The 18,766-nt window shown below is 41.5% G+C and overlaps 1 protein-coding gene across 1 annotated transcript in view; it reads right to left on the bottom strand.

Annotated features, from left to right (window-relative positions):
* Positions 1-567: 567 nt before the first annotated feature.
* LOC137914472 (succinyl-CoA:3-ketoacid coenzyme A transferase 1, mitochondrial-like) overlaps positions 568-18,766 on the bottom strand; it is a 29,787-nt gene continuing 11,588 nt past the window's right edge. The window contains exons 8-17 of the mRNA XM_068758010.1: positions 17,134-17,241; positions 16,859-16,973; positions 15,884-15,978; positions 15,342-15,390; positions 15,011-15,083; positions 13,852-13,927; positions 7,546-7,635; positions 6,514-6,594; positions 1,857-1,958; positions 568-1,752 (exon numbers count right to left, since the gene is read on the bottom strand). Coding sequence (XP_068614111.1) covers positions 1,717-1,752; positions 1,857-1,958; positions 6,514-6,594; positions 7,546-7,635; positions 13,852-13,927; positions 15,011-15,083; positions 15,342-15,390; positions 15,884-15,978; positions 16,859-16,973; positions 17,134-17,241 — 825 coding nt within the window. The 3' untranslated portion in view covers positions 568-1,716. The remainder of the gene's footprint in view (positions 1,753-1,856; positions 1,959-6,513; positions 6,595-7,545; positions 7,636-13,851; positions 13,928-15,010; positions 15,084-15,341; positions 15,391-15,883; positions 15,979-16,858; positions 16,974-17,133; positions 17,242-18,766) is intronic.

Genomic DNA, 18,766 nt, shown 5'->3' with positions numbered 1-18,766 from the left:
TCAATCAATCACTTCAATCTGTCTGCTACTTCTTGTAGCCATTGCCATTTTAACCCTACTGCAGTTTACCATGTCTAAACATGGATTTGGCTATTCGTTTGTGTAAAAAATCTGTGACAGTTTCCTTTAATAAAAAAAAGGAGGTTAATAAAACAAGCTTAAAGGGTTACACTCTGTTTTGACTCATGAAAGGATGCGGTGGGCTAACATAACAGCCGGCGGCAACAGCCCCTGTCACTTTATTCAATTTTTCTGCTTGATGATCCCATCCAGTTGATCTTCTTGAGCCCAAAAGCACACTGGTTGAATCCTGCTGTTATGCAACGGCCCTCGGGTCATGGCAGTGCCTCTCTACTTGAGTGGAGAAATCACATCAAGAATGTCAATGCCAGTGCACCAGCCATATATAGAAAGCCATAACCTGTGGAGTGTCACAAGCAATCACCCTCAAAGTAATGTGCTCTCCTTTAGTGTCATTTGGTGAGAATATCAACTGTTGTTGGTTTTTATAATAATTTTCATTAAGAAATCACGAGTTAAAGGAAAAAAGAAAATTACTTGCTTCACTCAGGACACAAGATTGAATTTTATTTAATTCAAAAAGGCAAAAGGACAGCAAATGTCTCACAAAAGTGTGTCGTATAATCAAATTTGACGTAGTTGCTTGATTATTGTAAATATATAGTAACAGTCAGAACCGCAATTTTACAGTTACTTTATTTTCCAGAGAGAAAAGAAAATCCTGAATTAGGTGATCAATCGTTATAAAACATGGATCTTAGTTCACACGTGCAATCCCATTTTAAAATTACGGCGACTCTTTTGCATTTAACGTCACGAGCCGCATCTCAAGTAAATCCTGCTACTTTCATCTACAGAATCCAAACAGCCCTGAACGCAGCACTGGCATTGCTTTCTGCCTCAACCTATGACAATGCGACTTTACACCACACAATTCATTCATTCACTCATTCATCTTCTACCGCTTGGCGGGTCATGGTAGTTGCTGGAGCCTATCCCAGCTTGCAATGGGTGAGGACCCCGAATGTGTTGCCAGCACGTCGCAGGGACCACACAACCGTTCACGCACACACTCATAACCCACGCAGACACGTGGAGAACATACAAACTCCGCACAGATGGGATTCAAACCCAGTACCTTCTTGCTGTGAGGCGACAGCGCTAAAGTTGATCAATGCAGGGAAAAAATCTTGACAGATGATTGTGATTTCAATTCCACGCAAAAAAAAACTCATTTTGTTTTCTAAATAAATTAAAGCATCTCGTCAAATCCCGTTTCAGTAACAAGTCCTTCAAAATTCACGGTCAAATTATGTGTTTCGGGTGGATCACTTGGTAACAGCTGCAAAAATATTAGGCAAATCTTATTTGTGTAATTGGTGACAATGTTTCCTGCCTGTTAGCTCAGATCAGGGAAAAGAGGACAATGAGTTAAGTTAGGAATAAATCTGCTGATCACCCAGAACCCAAAGCAGCATGTATGTTTCATCAGCTGAATTGGGAATTGTTTGCTGATGCTTTTCATGAGTACATACGTATATATCTCTACAGTTATTATTACCAATTGTTAGTCTTCCATGCTGCTGCTGCACAGGCCTACAATTGCCCCTTGGGGATAAATCAAATCTTTTGAATTGAATTGACCGATGGCGAGCTGTTTCCAACGCAGATGTCTCAGCTCCATTGCGAGCTCCTCTAGGTCTGCTGCATGGTCCTCAGGTTTGGAGACACCTGGACGATGGCGGACAGATCACAAAGAGGAAAGACAGAACACACGGTTATGGTGATGGAAGTAAAGAAAATAACAACAACACTGTGCTGGGAGCCAAACTTACCTCAAAATCTGTGCCGGTGCAAGCCTTGATATCCTCAGAAGTAAGCCCCTCCCCCACTTCTATCAGAGTCAGGCCTTTTGTCTTATCTACATCAAACACAGCCTGGCAAACAGAAACGGGGAATAAAGGGAGGGAAGGAAAAAGGGACGACATGTTTAGAGCGAGACAGCGATGGCGATGGGTGACGAGACGGAAATACACAACAGGACAAATAAGTATTTATAGTAATAGTACCACGATGGGTGTTCACAGATTATTCAAGTGACGTAATGTGACGAAGTGACGAAATGTCAACCCCTCTGAAAATACAACAGGGGGGCAGAGAGCCACTTCAATGTTGCCCATTAATGACAAAAATACTGCAATAATATTGGTTGCTCCCCCCCCCGAAAGAGCCCAGAGAGCCCAATTACATTTTTTACTGCTGCACTACTTTCGGACAGTTTCAATAACAAGGAATAATTCAATCAAGTGCAATGGACTTGGAATATAAAACGTTGGATGGCTGAAAGTCATCTATCAACTATTCAGCTGTGGTTACAAATAGCATTGTGCATTTCCACGGTTACCTGTTAAACTGCGATCGCACTTTGCAACACTACAAACCAAGAGTTTGTGCTTCTGACCCACGAGAAGTTGTTCTCACTATTATTCCGTCACAGGCAGAAACGAGAAAGTGGAAATCATCCACCGTTGCGCCGGTGCGCTGAGGGCAGCGTCGGCTACGGTAAAGTTGCCGTGATGACGTCCCTGTGATGACCTGCCTCAGGCTAAATGAAGTAACACCACTTAATGTCTTGACTCAGTAAACCTGCTCCCAGCATTTGGAATGTTGTTCCCCGTTATCATGACTTATAAAAGTATTACTCTCCACAATGAAAGATAAGGATTTATTTTTCCTATTCTTATCTATTGCAGATTCATGAAATCCATTTGAATGACTGCATCGACATGATCACAGATGTATCATGTCTCTACCATTTCTATCAGTCAGATACGATACGCTCCAAATATCTATTCTGCTCTCCCAAATCTAGATAAGAAGAGAGTAGAGTAGAGCAGAGCAAAATCTGTCTGTGCCATTCTTTTTTTTTCCAATATTGACCGGCTTATCTTTGTTTGTCAAGATGTCAGTGAATATTTTCTTTAAAAATGTGTGTGTGGTTATTTTAAAGGCTCCATCTTGCAACGCGAAAAAAGTTATTCAAAATCTGATTGCGACTCAGATCCACCTCCAAAAAGTTTCATCAACTCTTGCATGGTCCAAGAATGGTTATCAGAATCTGCAGAAACTCTCTCAGTTCTCTTCTTGTTGATTCACCGATTCAGGATTTCTGCTGTCTGTACAACGCTGCAACACGCAGATAGCAGCAGGCAGAAAGCAAAGCGCCCACTCCCAAACTTACAATCATCCAACTAATCAAGACAATGCCAACAAATCAATAGAGTGATGTAGCCCAGTATCCGGCTATAGGTGGACTCGGTCCATTGTATTGTTAAATACTATGAGATGTAATGATGGTGTGAATGGAGACATTCATCGGTCATTTCAAATCTGGCTAACAGAGCATTTCATATTTATAGCTCTTGGGGCAGATCCCAAGTGAAGCTCCTACAATAAAACTTTAAATACATATCTGGAGCTGAACATAGAGCTGCACTGGTTCCTGCTGCTTCCCTCAGCAGTGACTGATAGGCTGAACCACAGTCGCATCCAGGAAAAGCCCGTAAGGACTCTGAGCTCATTATGACCACACACACACAGTAGCAGGGCAGGAGGCAGATCTCTCACTTCAATATATCAAGACAGATGGAATGTCACAAGGAGCAGGGGGCGAGGGATAACACAGACGGTGATAGGAATATCTCCAATTGTGACACATGTCATAGGTACAGGAGGAAAAGAAAATGTTCGTCCAAAAAGGTAGTCACCGTGGCTGCAACAGCGGTTTGGCTCATGATACGGCGGGTGCAACGTACCGCCAGCAGTTTGACATGCGGCTACTAAAAGGTAAAGACCAGACACAAAAGGGTCCGGATAAAAGCAACGAACAATCAACGTAACCTTGTGTGTGACAACGGAGCAGCCTTTCTGTTGTGAAACTGTCGAGTCACGTTTCTTCACAGGCATCATCATCATCATCATCAACCACACTGACGCAAGTCAGGCTTTGAGAAGCCGCCGGCCCACCTCGCGCCATCTGGCAGAAAGCGGTCACCTGACAGTAGCGTGCCATCGTCACACATTTAGGGCTACAGACGGAGGCGAATCTCATTCACAGAGGGGACAAAGATGGGGAACATTCTATCCTGCAACTAAATAGATTTCTTGAAATGCATTACAGTAGGAGTGGATTGTGAGACTTGTTGAGTTGCATGAGGACGTTTGAATAATCCTTCAGCTTCAGTCTTTTACTAAAACAATTCTCCCACAAAACTGAAAGAGCAAACACTTCATTGACTTTGCAGACAGACCTTTATGATGGCAGGAAATCACTGCACATATAATGAGCAGAAAACAATCAATTTCTTCAATGACAGTGCTGCGACTGGACAAACATGTGATTACGGGCGCTGTGGTTAAGAGAGCAGGATTAGTGAAATGGCGCCTACAGCGGTCCGGCTGCACGGGAGGGGCAGCAGAGACGCTGCCTGAGGCGACAGGTTTCCAACCACACCGGGCCTGAAATCATAGAAACACTCTTCAGGACGGAGCCTGAATCACTAACCCTGCTAGCCATCATCAGCCAACAAGTATGCTGCGTCTGTGATGATATATCGTGCATGTCAGCGTGGAAGGAAAGCAATGTTTCATTGGGGGGGGGGGGGGGGGGGGGCAGATTATTAGAGACTGAAGTTTTTGCTCTCGCTTTTGAAGATTTAAAGATGACAAACCGAAATGAAGGATGTTGTTGCGCAGGAAGGGACTTCGAACTGGGTTTAGAGTCCCTCTTCTCGCCGGCTGTTTCCTCCGGTGATCACACAGAGTTGTGCATTCGCTCAAGAAATAAAGCTCTAATTATTATGGGCTGTTCTGCTTGACATAAGACATACATTCCTAATTGGCTTTGTGGAATTGTGGGATATTGCAGCCAGTCAAATACTGGCTGGAATATCCCACAACACTTTTCCAGGTCTGTGATATTGACCACCGACCACAAAATAACTTACTTTCGTCAGCACACTTTCAAAAGCATGTGAACTTTTTGAGTTATCTTGCTAACAGACGGATGGATGGAAAAACGGCGATTACATAACCTCCGGCTCGCCTCGGCGGCGGCAACAGGCCATCGGGTAACCTGGGTATTAATTAATATGAGAGCCTCAATCAAATCAACATATTTGGGCTGTTTGACAGGAGAAAGAGAAACAAACAAACATTTTTTTTTTATCAGTGCAAAAGACATTTAATCATAGAATCAATTCCATGGAGATATCTGCGGCGGTGGGAAGAGCGGTATGGACAAAAGGATAAAAGGAAATTGTGTGTGGATAGAGATGGAAAGAAAGTACTCCAAATGAGAGTCGGTAGGAATTGAAGTTGTTACAAAGGCAGTAAAAAGCTGCAGATGAAATAAGAGAAGAGAGTACTAATGGACAGAAAGCGAGAGAAAGCAGCAGGAGATGAAATGGAGATGGTGACTGGGTGCTGGGGGGGCAGGAGAAAGAGCTGTAACCTTTATAAATATTGACTTAAGTCTCCTGGCTGAGAAATATTGCACAATCACAATGTCAGCTAAGCAGAAAAACACAGACGAGGGAAAGAAATAAAAATAAATAACTTTACCACCGACAGGAACCAGCAAATGCACGAAACATTAGGGGGATACAAGAAATTGGGCTGGGCACAAGAGGGCATGAAAAGCACATCTTGCCCATGCATTACTGCGTCGCTACGGATTTGATTTCTTTTCTCTCCCACACCTTTTCATTCCAATCAGCATCCTCTCTTCCTCCTTCAACACCCTTTCCAACCTTGTACTTCCGATTATCTCCTGATTATTCCAATTCACTTTGAGAAGAAAATTCTACCTATTTTAACACAGCAAGCTTCACCTTATGTTGGTCACAGTCGTTTATAAGTGGCAGCCTGGTGCTGCACATTCACTGTAAAACATCCGGTGACCAAAAACATTCCGCAAAGCAGACACAGAAAGAGTCCCTTTGCTCTGCTGCAGGGGTGCAAACATTATGTCCGACATTGAAATTGTACATTTTGGTTTCAGTCAGTCACTTCTGATTGGAAGGTGAACAAACCAGCCCGAAGCTCAAAACATTCATCAAGATCTCGAAATCAATGTTGCACCAGGTTATTGTTTCCAGTTGTAAGAACCATTAATGTCCTGAAGTTTTAACCTCAAGGCAAAGGCCCAGTAAGTCCAATGTGTTTAATCAATCAGACACAATGATTGATGAGGTGGCTTGATTGGAGGCCAGCCGCATCTGGATACATTTCCAAGAACATAGTATTATAATAATTTACAATATTATATATATATATATATAGTAACACATTGCTGGGCCCCGGTTTAAAAAGGTTCCAAACTTTAGATGAACTTGTGAAAGGTTGTTTAGGTGCATGTGCCTCCCCAGGGCAATATCAGGGTTAATGTCTGCATTAACAAGCACTGGCTATTAGAAACCAAGATGAAAGTACCTTTTCTGTGATGATCCGATCCACACATTGCTTCCCAGTCAAAGGCAGGTTGCATTTGTCCAATATCTTGTGTTTCCCCCCCTGAAAGAAAGCGATATCAGGTTAAGGAAGAAGTCTTGAGCTGGAGGCCCGTCCCCGAACTCGGCCAGTGAAGACCGTCAGTCTCCTTTAATCAGAATCAGAATACTTTAATTATCCCATAGGGAAATTATATCAGCAACATCGCTCCACTCAACAAAGAAACAGAATAATTAACAGTATGTACATAGTGTAAAAATAAGAAAGAAAACAATAACATATGCAATGGTAGTTTAATACTCTCAGGGATGCTTCTTAAATGTTTAACATATCCATGATGCAGCTAGTCCTCCTGTCTCGGGTTCCCAAACCATCTCTAAACTCCAAGAGCGGCCTGAACTGCACACATCATAGATCACACCTCCCCCCCGTCCTCATTATTAACAAAATACCGGCTTCAGGACAGCAAATTTAAGCTCACCTGCTGAACCATCTGGACAATAGTGGGGCACCAGACAGGCTCCCATGAGCTAAGAACAGCATGCTTCTGTGGACAATGTTATGATGCCCTTGCCTCATATTTTTCTGGACTTTTGAAAGAGTCAACTTGTTCCATTACCCTGTGGCATCATCATCATCTCTAGCTCCAGAACCAGCCCCGCTAATCAGCTCTTTCCAGTGGACTGAGCTTGATCCCAGGCTTGTATTCCATTAGCCATTAAAAAAAAAATATACAAGAGAAAGTTTTGTGTTCAAAAGCTCATCTGGATGAGCGCATGCTCTATGGTAAAGTGGCATTCAACAAGCCATTAGCCTAATTATCCCTAATCAGTCCTAACACAACCACTCAGCGTTGAAAGCAGATACAAGGTACGCTGTGGAAGGTACCAGCATGAATGGATTAATTATGGATTGTATTAATTCTGATTTCCTGAGAATGGAATCCATCTTTTTAAGGACATTTTGTTAACATGTAGTAAAAGCACACGCGACTGCTCGAGCATGAATACACACCTTAGCCGTGTGCTCCATGGTGACCACCACCTTGGTTCCAGCACTGGCCACCAAATCCATGGCTCCTCCCATTCCCTTCACCATTTTACCCTAAGAATGGAAGGTGACAATTTTGACAATGATGTTCAAAAAAAAAGCCTTTGCGTTAGGAACACGTGAAAACAATAGCGCAAAAACTAAAATGGCAACAAATAAAATGACATCAGAATGTTTTTCACCCCAATTATACTGTAGGTTTTCTGAAAAACTCCTACTTCATTAAATATACATAAATGCGTGAGAAGCTTAAACTCCTCACTTCAGTACAATTTTCTAAAGCTTGGTAGAGCTTAATTTTATTCTTTCACTAGTTAGACCCAGAAACACTTCACACTCTGAGATAACACAAAGAAGCGATTAGGCTGGATCTCCGCTCTTAAAACTGTGGCAGCACTGCAAAGGTTGAAGTCCATCAAAAATATAAATAGTATTTTTTTATGTGTTGTTTCCGCTTGGGGAAACTTTTAGCAGTTTTTGTCTGTTACTCCTATTCCAATGGTTTTTCCACAAAAGGTAAAACTTAATTGATAAGAGAAGTGAAACAACCAGAACATCATACAGACTAGAAACAACTTCAGGATAGCAAATTCAAAACAAACATTCAAAATGGAAAGGAAGACCGTGAACATATCCAGTATCGCTTAAAATAATCCACTACACTGCGAAACAGCTTCTAATAGGGTCCAATTTCTGCAGCAGAAAGTAATTTTGCGGAAAGCACTTTCGTTGACGGTATATTTGAGGATTAACCAGAGTAGAAATGAGGCTGCTTCAGGAAAATGTTGCTGTTTAATGTATTCAATAGATTTTATTTCTAAGGCTCGGATGCCAAAAAACTAAATTGCATTCGGCACCTTTATAATGAGGCACCAGCAGTAATGTCACGGGTAGACATGCGAAAGGCCGAGCAAATGAAACTAGAGTTATCTGCATGAATACGTACCAGTGGAGGCAGGTGAGAAAATACGCCTTACATGATTGCAAAACCGTATTTGTGTGAATAACACGGCTAAAGCTTGTATTTCTGTTAAAGGTAACAGTACTTAATACTATTCAGATGGATTATAACCATAACAGGTGCTTGGCGCTTTCCTGGAGCGTGAACTCAAATGCTTGTCACAAGCCATCGAGCATCTGCTCCGCACGAGGCATCCATGGATCGAGATGAACTTTTACATGCAAAGCTTGTGCACAATGTAGCCTTACAGACTGGGGCAACAACGGAATTATTTAATCCCACTTTGCAGATTTTTGGGAGCATATGCAACTAATGAAGTCACACCATGGAGCCCTTCAAAAATCGTGTTTAAAGATCAGCTAACATTCACATTTTAAATGAGTTGATTGGATAAAATGCTTAAAAAAATAAATAAAGGAATTCTGAAAGAGCATCGCAGCATCTGAACTGCGAGCAGGGTCACAAATTATTTTCAATACAGAAGCTTTCTAAATAAGAATGGCTGACATGCATATCTGGCTACAGGGTGACGGCTGAGTAACTGAATTAAAATCCCATTTGCTCATCAATCAAGTGAAGAGCCTGCTTTGCTTCCCTCGCCACTCCATAACCAGAGGATGTATAAGCCAAGCGTGGGACATCATAAGGATGCGGGTTTCCTCCAGGGAGGCCAGCTGGGTGGAGAAGATATCAACACGGTGCAAAATGAGGATTGGGAGTAGGGAGGTGTGGGGGGGGGGGGGAGGGTCGCAAAAAAAAAATACATGGAGAGTACAGGATATGAAACAGGCTACATATAATTTTCAACTAATTTGTTAATGAACTATCTTTATGAACACAAACTGAAAGTGGCCCCTGGAACATCCTCAGATACAACCACCAAAATCTGGGTTTGGCCTTTCAACACAACCTTTACTTTTTTTCCTTCAATTAAATTTAACACATTAACTTCTGAAAATAATATGAAATAAACTGATGCGGCTTAGGTCAATACACGATTGCGCCGATTGACAGCCTCTGATCTCCATCTGTGTGATGTAGAACACAAGCAGGATGAGAAGCTGCCATCCTATGCCATCCTCCTCACCCGAATTATTTCATTTAATCTAATCAAACCTTGGGTTGGTTGTCCTGGTTTTCGTCAGAATGAGCTTTGGTTGCTAGGTTTCTGTAAAGCGGGTCAGCCGACCGCCACACACTGGATCCCTGTTGTCTCTAAATATCAGAGGTTATTGGAATACTACTCTGCTAAATCAACAGCTGCACGGAGGCCGCGGAACCAGGAGACTGTAGGAGCATTTGGCTTTCGGCCTGGTCGGGAAGGCAAGTAGACATTTAATTAACACAACTTTGATGATGTTAACCTTTCTGGACTGGCTGAGGCAGCGCATGTTTTTAATCTTCCACCACTCTGATGTCCAATTGGCTGCTATAATCTGCACCACAGAGACCACCGAGAGTCTGCAACTCGGCACAGACGCGAGAACCAAATTAAAATGTGAAAACAAACTGTGGATCATTTTGTCTCCTAAGTAATGCAATCTTTTTCCTCATCGATGACATTCATGCCATTCCAAAGGGAATGTGATCATTTTTTAGTAATACTTTTTGATCTGGAAAATATATATAATATTTCATGATCAACTTCATTGATTACTGTATATATATATGCTTAATCTGAATTGAATGCCAAACAAAAATAAACAGATACATTGATGATATTATCAAAAGTAAGAAAGCGTTCACGAGGAAAGTTAGGGTGAAGCATGTAAAAAATCTTACAAGGATTCTGGCAAGTTTATCTAAACTGCTGTCTGCTATTAAATGCATTTTGTTTGCAATTGGCAGCATTCTGTTGTTTTTTTACAGTGTTTCTCACATTAGGGCTGTACACAGCTTATCAAGTGAGCTGTTGTATTCTTATGTAATACAACCTAGAAGACCTAATTCAATTTAAATGCACAAAATATGCTCAGTCACAGTTAGGTGAAATAATCCAAACACATTTATGCAAATGTTGTAGCTATTTATTTTTCTGCTTGACTTTAGATCCAGTAATGAGAAAATCTTCCACAGATGTTCCTTTTTTTTTCTTTCCGAAGCAGCAACAATTTCATTTCATTTCATTTTCATCATTTTTATATATATATCTTTGAATTAATCCTTGCCTACAGCGATATACAGTAGCCTACCCATATGCTAATTAAATGGGTGTTTTATAAAATTAACGATAGAACATGCTGTATATTCCTATGATGGCTTACTGATATGCAGTACCCGACGCGAATGCTAATCAGAGTTTGAAACGGTACATCCATTCTTATAATGATAATGTCGGGGACTGCAGGGGACAGCATCAGCGGCGCAGAACGAGGACAACGCTCTTCTTATGGTAAAGCTCTGCTCAGATGCCGCCTCTCATAACATGGATAACACAATGACACACACACACACACACCATAACTAACGTGGTGTGAGGCGTTTCATGGGCGTCAGAATGGAACAGAAATGAACCCATTTCATGCTGTGATTTTGTACTGTTGGTCTTTCAGATTGAATCAGAAGCCAATTGTTTCAGTGACATACAGCAGGACGAGCCTTCCAAGATATGCTGCTGCAGCACTAATGCATGATGAAAGCATCATGGAAAGCACAATTTGACTCGCAGAGCATTTCCCTCACTGGCCCGAGCGGTTGGATTCATTTCTTTTGTGTGTTGCCATGGTGACAAAAAAAAAAAAAAGCTTCCTCACTTGTTGCACAAGTGTTGACTTTACAGTCTGTGGTAGAAACAGAGGAGAAATAAAAGCCCCTTCACAATCCATTATTTCATATTCGCCAAGTGGCCTCCTTTCTGCCCCACATGTTCACTGACAATGTCTGTTGTCTGACGCGGTTCTTTATTTAATAACCTAGCGTTCCTTAGCCAGACAGCTAATGACAACAATTAAAAAAAATAGAGAGAGATACTAGACTGACAGGAAGATGGATGGAGAGTTCAAAGTAACTGGAACACTTTTCAGCATATGGCAATGATGACCAATGACCTTTAAATTAAACTGAGCCATGGTCATATTAACATTTCCTCACAAACATTAGAAAATATAAATTCTAAAAGGGCTGAAATGTGTAAAAAAAATAAAAATAAAAGACAATATAGATCCAGATTCAAAAGATTATTTGCAGGATTTTCATGTCATAAATAAATAAATGAACTTTGGTGTTAAAATGCTGCCTTCAAGGTCTTAAATGGTGAAATGATGACAAAGTAAGTGGGGGCAAAAATAAATAAAAAAATAAAAATCCTTCATCTACCAACTGGATCCACTAATATTCCAAAACACTCCCACCAAGTTTCACCAAAAGCTGTTCTTTGTGAAATCCCGCTAATAGTAGTCAAACAAGCAAGTAAATAAACCAAGCTGATTACTTCACCTCCTCGGAGGAGGAGGTAATTAGAGAAAGCGTCATTAAATACTACTGAAAATGATCTATCAGCCGATAACAGATCAAAATGTTTTCCAGGCACTAATAATCCTAGAAGCGTTAGTTTAGGCCTAAATGGTCAGTGGCGCTCCCCATGCACACACACACACGCACGCACACACACACACACACACACAACTCCTGTAATGCATTTAAAAATACACAGAGACAGTGATCAGTGATATTTAACTGATATAAACTGACAAACACGTTGAGGTAAAAAACATTTATGATGCAGAAGGAGAGCAAGTTCAGAGGCAAAAGGCACTTAAGCAGCTCCTTCATTGAAGATGCCATCAGGCCATATCATGAGCATCTGCTCAAGTAACTGCATTTTAATAGTCGGCAGCTCGAGCTATTGCAGCACTTACGCTGCAGTTAGACCGAGCCTCCGGGGACTGGAAATCTATGTCTTACGCAGCAGCTTGTTTTCTCCACCCCGAGACCATCAAGTAAATTCTGTTTTGTTAAAGACAAAGCTGGCATTTGACTGAGCAGACACAACTTCATGGTTTAAGTCAACTTAAATCTATTCAGTGTTCCCCTCCCTCACTGATGACATCTGCTTATTACTGCGGCGAGGGAGCAAGCGAAAACCAAAGCGGTCAGGAAAACAAAATCCAAGTCAATGCGCGTCAAGTGCAGTTCTGATTTTTAAGTGTGTGTGTGTGTGTGTGCTTGCAAGGCGGGATCCATGTTTGCCTCTCCAGTGAACCGCTGAGTGTGAAAGAATCCTGCGATTAGAACAACTCAATTCATCTCAGAACAGCTACAGGACAAAATAGCACAACAAATCCAAAATGGCACCCTTTATTCTATTATCCCTTTCCACCTATTGTTTTTCCAGATGTTTCAGGCTGAGTGGGGATGTAAAATCATTTCAAAGCCTTAAAATCAACATGATCACACTAAGAGTAGCGCATCCCCACCCCCCCACTCCCACGTACTGCTTTTCCAATTTCACGCCACGTACCCATCTATAGATAGTGGATAATTTTCATTATCAGGAGATGGCGTTGAAATATAATTCTCTTCATCCATCCTTTCAAAAGAGGAGACAATGAAGATGGAGCGTAGGTGCTGATGGGGGGGGCGTCTGTGCTGCAGCATCATTTTGCTGCTTGAACTGTCCGACACGAGAAAAACCGTATAAGAGCTTTCAGTATCTGCATAAATTGCTTATTCATGCACCGACCGACGTGCAAATGAAGAGGCAAAAAAGAACATAAAAACTGGCATTTAAATATTCAGAGATCATCACCTATTAAAGTATTCCTGCTTAAAATGATTCATACTAGATGTAAGGTTTAAATATTCATCTGAACATGATATTTATCGCCATGGTCTCTCAATGTTAGCATTTTCATCTCACTGTGTATCCACTTGGCTGCTTCGAGGAGATGCATTTATAAAATGATGTCCTGGCAGGGGCAACCTTGAATGCACACGTCAGTCAAGCAGAAAACAACTGTGTGCCGGGGGGTGGGGGGGGGGGGGGTCATTCTGAATAAGCCCTCCCACATTTTGAAAAGGCTTTTAATGGGTTATTGACCTTATTAATCACTTAGAAGGACTGTGGCCTAAAGAACAATTAACCTGATGAGACATTTGATGATGGCGTCCACCCATGATATTCTATACCAGCAAAGCAACCGTTCGAGGAGACCAAACGGAACCGCAGTGCAAGCCTAATATCACCAGAGACCAAGCATGAACTTCACAAAGATGCATGTGGAGCGTGTCTGTTCTAGTGATGATGCTTTTAGATAGAAAACCTGACTTTGGTAAAAAGTAATAGATTGTGTCATCACAACCAGTCTTACTGGGATCATCCAGTTGGCCAAGTCTCCGTATTTTGAAACCTGCATGGCTCCCAGCATTGTCAGGTTGAGGTGACCCCTAAAGAGAACGGCACACCAAAAGAAGACAGGTGTCAAATTGTGAACTCATCAGATCACTTTTTTTTTTTAAAAACAACAAAGTCAAACACACAGTACTGACCTGACAGACGCTCAAAAACGCACATCTTTCTCAATGACGACCCCTTTCCTTTATCTCTTTTTGAAATACTAGTTTTTGTGTGTGTTTCTTTACCATTACTCATCATGATAGGTGGTTGAAGTCTCACCTGCTCCTGTTGCTACATTTACATAGCAAATATACATGAACTGCATTAGCAAAATATGTCAGTTATTTCATCTCTGTTCTCATGTGAGCCGCATCCTGGGCAAGCAATTCCATTTCCCCATTTCTTCAAAATGGTATTTAGAACAGGCAGGGGAATTTACGAGAAAGATCTCAATAGAGTAAGGTAGATTTAAATGAGGCCCGATGGACCCTGCAGAAAAATCATAAGTGTTTCAGGATCTCATTTGGAAACACACAGCAGATGTGAGGCAACACACAAACAACACACAGAAAGACAAAGAAGTGATAGAAGAAAGAAGAAGTACACGTCATCACAGTAAGAGATGGCGCTAATGCAGTATTCAAGGGAACTTGGCTTACAATCAACCAAATGTTGACTTATTCTCTCTCGGCAAGTCTGGATTCTTTACCACGTTTGCAGACACACACACACGCACACACACACAAATTTCCGTTTGGACCCTGCCTGTGTAACTGGACAGCTCTATTTATGAGTACTATTGAATTTCCACTGGGTGGACAGACGGAACTGGTGTTTCAGGGTGTGCGGGTGGGCAATCCCAGACAGCTGGCAAATCAATGAGAACCAGGGACCTTTGGGCGTATTGGAAAGGCCGCTGTTAATTTGAACTGGTGACAGCAGGTATTTGTTAAGATCCAGTAATACAAAATCATGGATATGTTCTGTGGTCAAGTGCCTTTTATTATTACAGAGATAATTACTTCAATAAAAAGCTAGTTAATTAAAAGGAAACATGCTGTTAAATGGTTGTGTGTGTTTTTTGTTTTTAATTTTTATAATCCATAAGAAAAACGCATGTGCTGTGGTCTTACCCTCGGATCATGCCAAATGACTCATCACTGGAGAAATAGGCAGCTCCAGGAAGCACGGTGACGGTCTCCTTCCCTGCATGGTGGACATGTTTGATTTCAGATTTTTTTTTTTACTTTGACAGCACAATTATCAAAAATTAAAGGCAATATATAATCATAGATCAATGAAATGTCATAAAAAAATATGAATAGATGAATGAAAAAAGAGACTGAGTCCACTGAGTGTCGTTGTGAGTGGGGTGACTGAGATGCCAATAAAATGGTTAGTACAGAAAAGACATCATATTCATCTTGCCTCCCAGTTACACGAATGCTTTCAGAGCTTTCTCACCAGCGTTAATCAGGTCTGCATCCACGACGTCCTCAGTGGGGTACGGCCCCTACACAGGGGTAAATAAAGGTAAGCAAGTAGCAGGCAGTCACAAGAACACAGGCTAACCTTGCTCTCTGCAGGGAGGGAAGGACACACTAGGACTTTCTGATTAGATGGGGCATTGATTTTCTTAGTGTTCAGCGAGGAGAGGAGATCATTTAAAGCGACAGGCATAATTAAAAGAGTCTTTGACAAATAAGGCACTGGTGACTCCGTCCTCCTGCCAACGCGACTGGTGAGGCAGTCATTCCACAGCACAGTCAGCAGCCAGCCTTCGTTGAAGGCTCGGCCACAGAATAATAAGGATTGTGAGAAAGTAAAAGACAAGAGAAAAGATCAAAACGGCACCATTTCAAAACTACAAATGACATTGTTCAAATGAATGCCTATTCATCTTGCCTACGGGCTTTAAATGACAATTAGAAAATGTGGTTCTTGTTATAGAAGCTTCATTAGTTGAGATTCAAACCTGATGTGGAGCAAAGCTCTCTGTGACTTACCAGTCCCAAAATCCCATTTTCACTTTGGAAGTGGACGGTGATGTCTGGTTTTATGAAGTTGCTGGCCAGCGTGGGGATACCAATACCAAGGTTGGCTGGATGTTTATTTGTTAAAGATGGTAATGTAGTGGAAATCTAACATCAAACCATTTATAGTATGTAGAATAATTTAACAAGCGTTTACGCACACTCGGGCTGGTGAATAATCAGAGAAAATTTGATGCGTCTTTGATGCAACAGAAATTATAGATCTCCCATCGCTTAGAAATCAAATACTTCAGGCCGAATAATAGGGGAATGAGAATTAATAAAATAAGTTAAAAAATCAGCAGTTAATTACAGAACAGCCAGTCAAAAGCTAATCTTTTATGAAGAAGGATGTTATTTCAATAACTTATTGATGTAAAATGCTGAGAGAAAAAAGTATCATCTCCAAGACAATCCAGAGACTCTAATTAAATATTTTATGACTACGTTGTCAAAAATTCCCATAGATACGGTAAGTAACATTTCCTTTCATCGGGTACACCGGCTCGGAGCCCATAGACAGGCACCGTCCTATTATCGCTAAATTTGAACACTTTAAACATAAAGAACTGTTTAAGAGCAAAGGATAAATTATATATCGACAACCAGCTATACCGGCTTTCATCAGAAAAAAAGTTTGTTTCCCGTTTATGTGGTTATGCAAATCTACAAGGCTGTGTGCAGATGTAAATTTGTCGCTTGATAATCCTTCCCTGATTGAAGTTTGTCCCATTGTTCCTCAGTAAGATATTAATTCATAAAGAGCGGGGAAAAAAGGATGTGCATAATATTGTAAGTCCAAGGTTATAATTATTCATCGTCTGCATTGAAAATAATTTATGAAAAGCACAGCTCTCCTTTTTGTCCATGGCTTCCGGCCAGCACTTTCTTTCAGTGGACGTAAACACAAAGTTTTATAATTTTCTCATGCCTAGTTCAAAAGGATACCGTACATCCCATCCTCGAACTCCAGAGCGGCTCGGCGAATGATTCTCTCTCGAACAATGTCAGAATCCTTTTTTGGTTTGGGTTTCTCCTCTTGGCCTTTCTTAACTGTTCGTTTCTGGAAGCATATAAATATATGAGAAACAGGGAGGTAGCTTCAGGTCGAGGTCAGCCATGGTTAACAGCTCGTATGCATGTTTCTGAATGACTTACTTGTACCGGTATTTACTTCAACGAGGGTTCAGTCAGAAAGTGTTTATAGCTACAGTTTTTTGTACCTCTATTCTTTTCTCATAGCTGTCTCCCTGGACAACCCTGTGGACGTAGATGCTAGGTATGTGGATGTCCTCTGCAGCAAAAGTTCCGATATCCACCACCTCCTCCACCTACGAAGAGACAGAAGGATGAACTTTTTCTTGTCACTGTGAAGCGAGCGACTGAACAGCACTACCTGTGAGCTAAGCAGGCTAAGCACCAGGTATCACCTTAATTTTAGATCATCAGGTAGTTACTGTGACATCAGATATTTTGCGCCAAATATGACCTCACTGGTTTCACATTTTTATTCAAACCATTCATTTTTTTTAACAACTCCCCTCCCCTGACGAACCACGCATGCGGAATGTGGCTTGATCCTGGGCTCAAAGGCGATGGGGAGATTTCCCCTGTTTGGAACTTAGAGAACTCGGGGACAATACACAAACTACACACAGAAAAGCCTCTGGTGGATTTAAACCCGGGACCTTCTTGCTGTGAGTTAGCAGCGCCATCTCGGGTTGATTATTGACCAATGTTTATGGAATAGACACGGTCATGTAGGGTGGGGGGCCTCTATCCCACCACAGAATTTCATCTGAATCGGATCCAGAATGACATTAGGAAAACATATTACATTTTAACATTGAAAACTCCATTTAAGGATTCAAAAATAAACTCCGATTCACTTTCCATGGTTGGTGTATAAAGATAGCAAGAATAATTTAGAACATTTTGGTGCTGTTCCAGATCACCATGTGGACGTTTAAATCTAATTATGAAGGAAATGAGCTGCTCGGCGGAGGAGGTCTTCGCTCTCTGAGTGCTTTTCTACCTACTCCTGTATTTCACATAACAAAAGAGAAATAAAAAAAGCAAATAAAACCTCATGCCTATTTTATGGGGGGGTGCCCCACCTTTATGAATACCTACCAGAAGATTGGCCCACACCAGATTGGCCCTACCAGAAGATTGGCCATTACTGATATAGAAATCCCAGAGCAAATGCACCTGCTACCTCCCTCCTTAGATAACATTAAGAACTGGGTTAAGCCGAGCCTACAGCCTCCACTTATACAGATCTTCACGAGAGCTGCACTGCATGTGTGGGCTCCAGTGAAATCGTGCTGCTCATTTTAGTCTGTTTGAGCTCCAGAAATGTACAAGTCAGGTTAATTTTACATTAAACTGTATTATTATGCACAGAAGATTTCAGGCATGCGTCAAAATCAAAGTACGGTGGAAAGAAATCAGAGAGAACTGACTTTGTTTTATCAATCACGAAAATTCAAGAGGGATGAGCTTTAAAAAAAAAAAGATTTCTACCTTGAGCAGGGGGGGAAAGCGCTTGAAATGAAAATATTAGAAAGGAAAAAGAAGTACCATAATCAAAACCAAATGGGGACTACGATAACAATTCTCACGCTCGCTTCCGCGTCTCTGTGCGTCACTCCTGTGTTGCTCAGAGTGTAACCTATTTATTCAGTTTACATGAGGGGCAAGCAGCCATTCGGAGCAAATTTAATTGAATCCTTCCTTATCTCCAGTTCCTCCCCTCAGCACTGAGCGCTGACTGAGAGGAATCAATGGCTAAGAGTGAATCCCATCTTAGCGTTGTCATGGATACACAGGCTTTTGGTCTGCTGTGAGCTCAGG

The sequence above is a fragment of the Brachionichthys hirsutus genome, unplaced genomic scaffold (genome assembly GCF_040956055.1).
Source record: "Brachionichthys hirsutus isolate HB-005 unplaced genomic scaffold, CSIRO-AGI_Bhir_v1 contig_694, whole genome shotgun sequence".
Lineage (NCBI taxonomy): Eukaryota > Metazoa > Chordata > Actinopteri > Lophiiformes > Brachionichthyidae > Brachionichthys > Brachionichthys hirsutus.
This window is presented reverse-complemented; position numbering and strand designations above follow the sequence as displayed.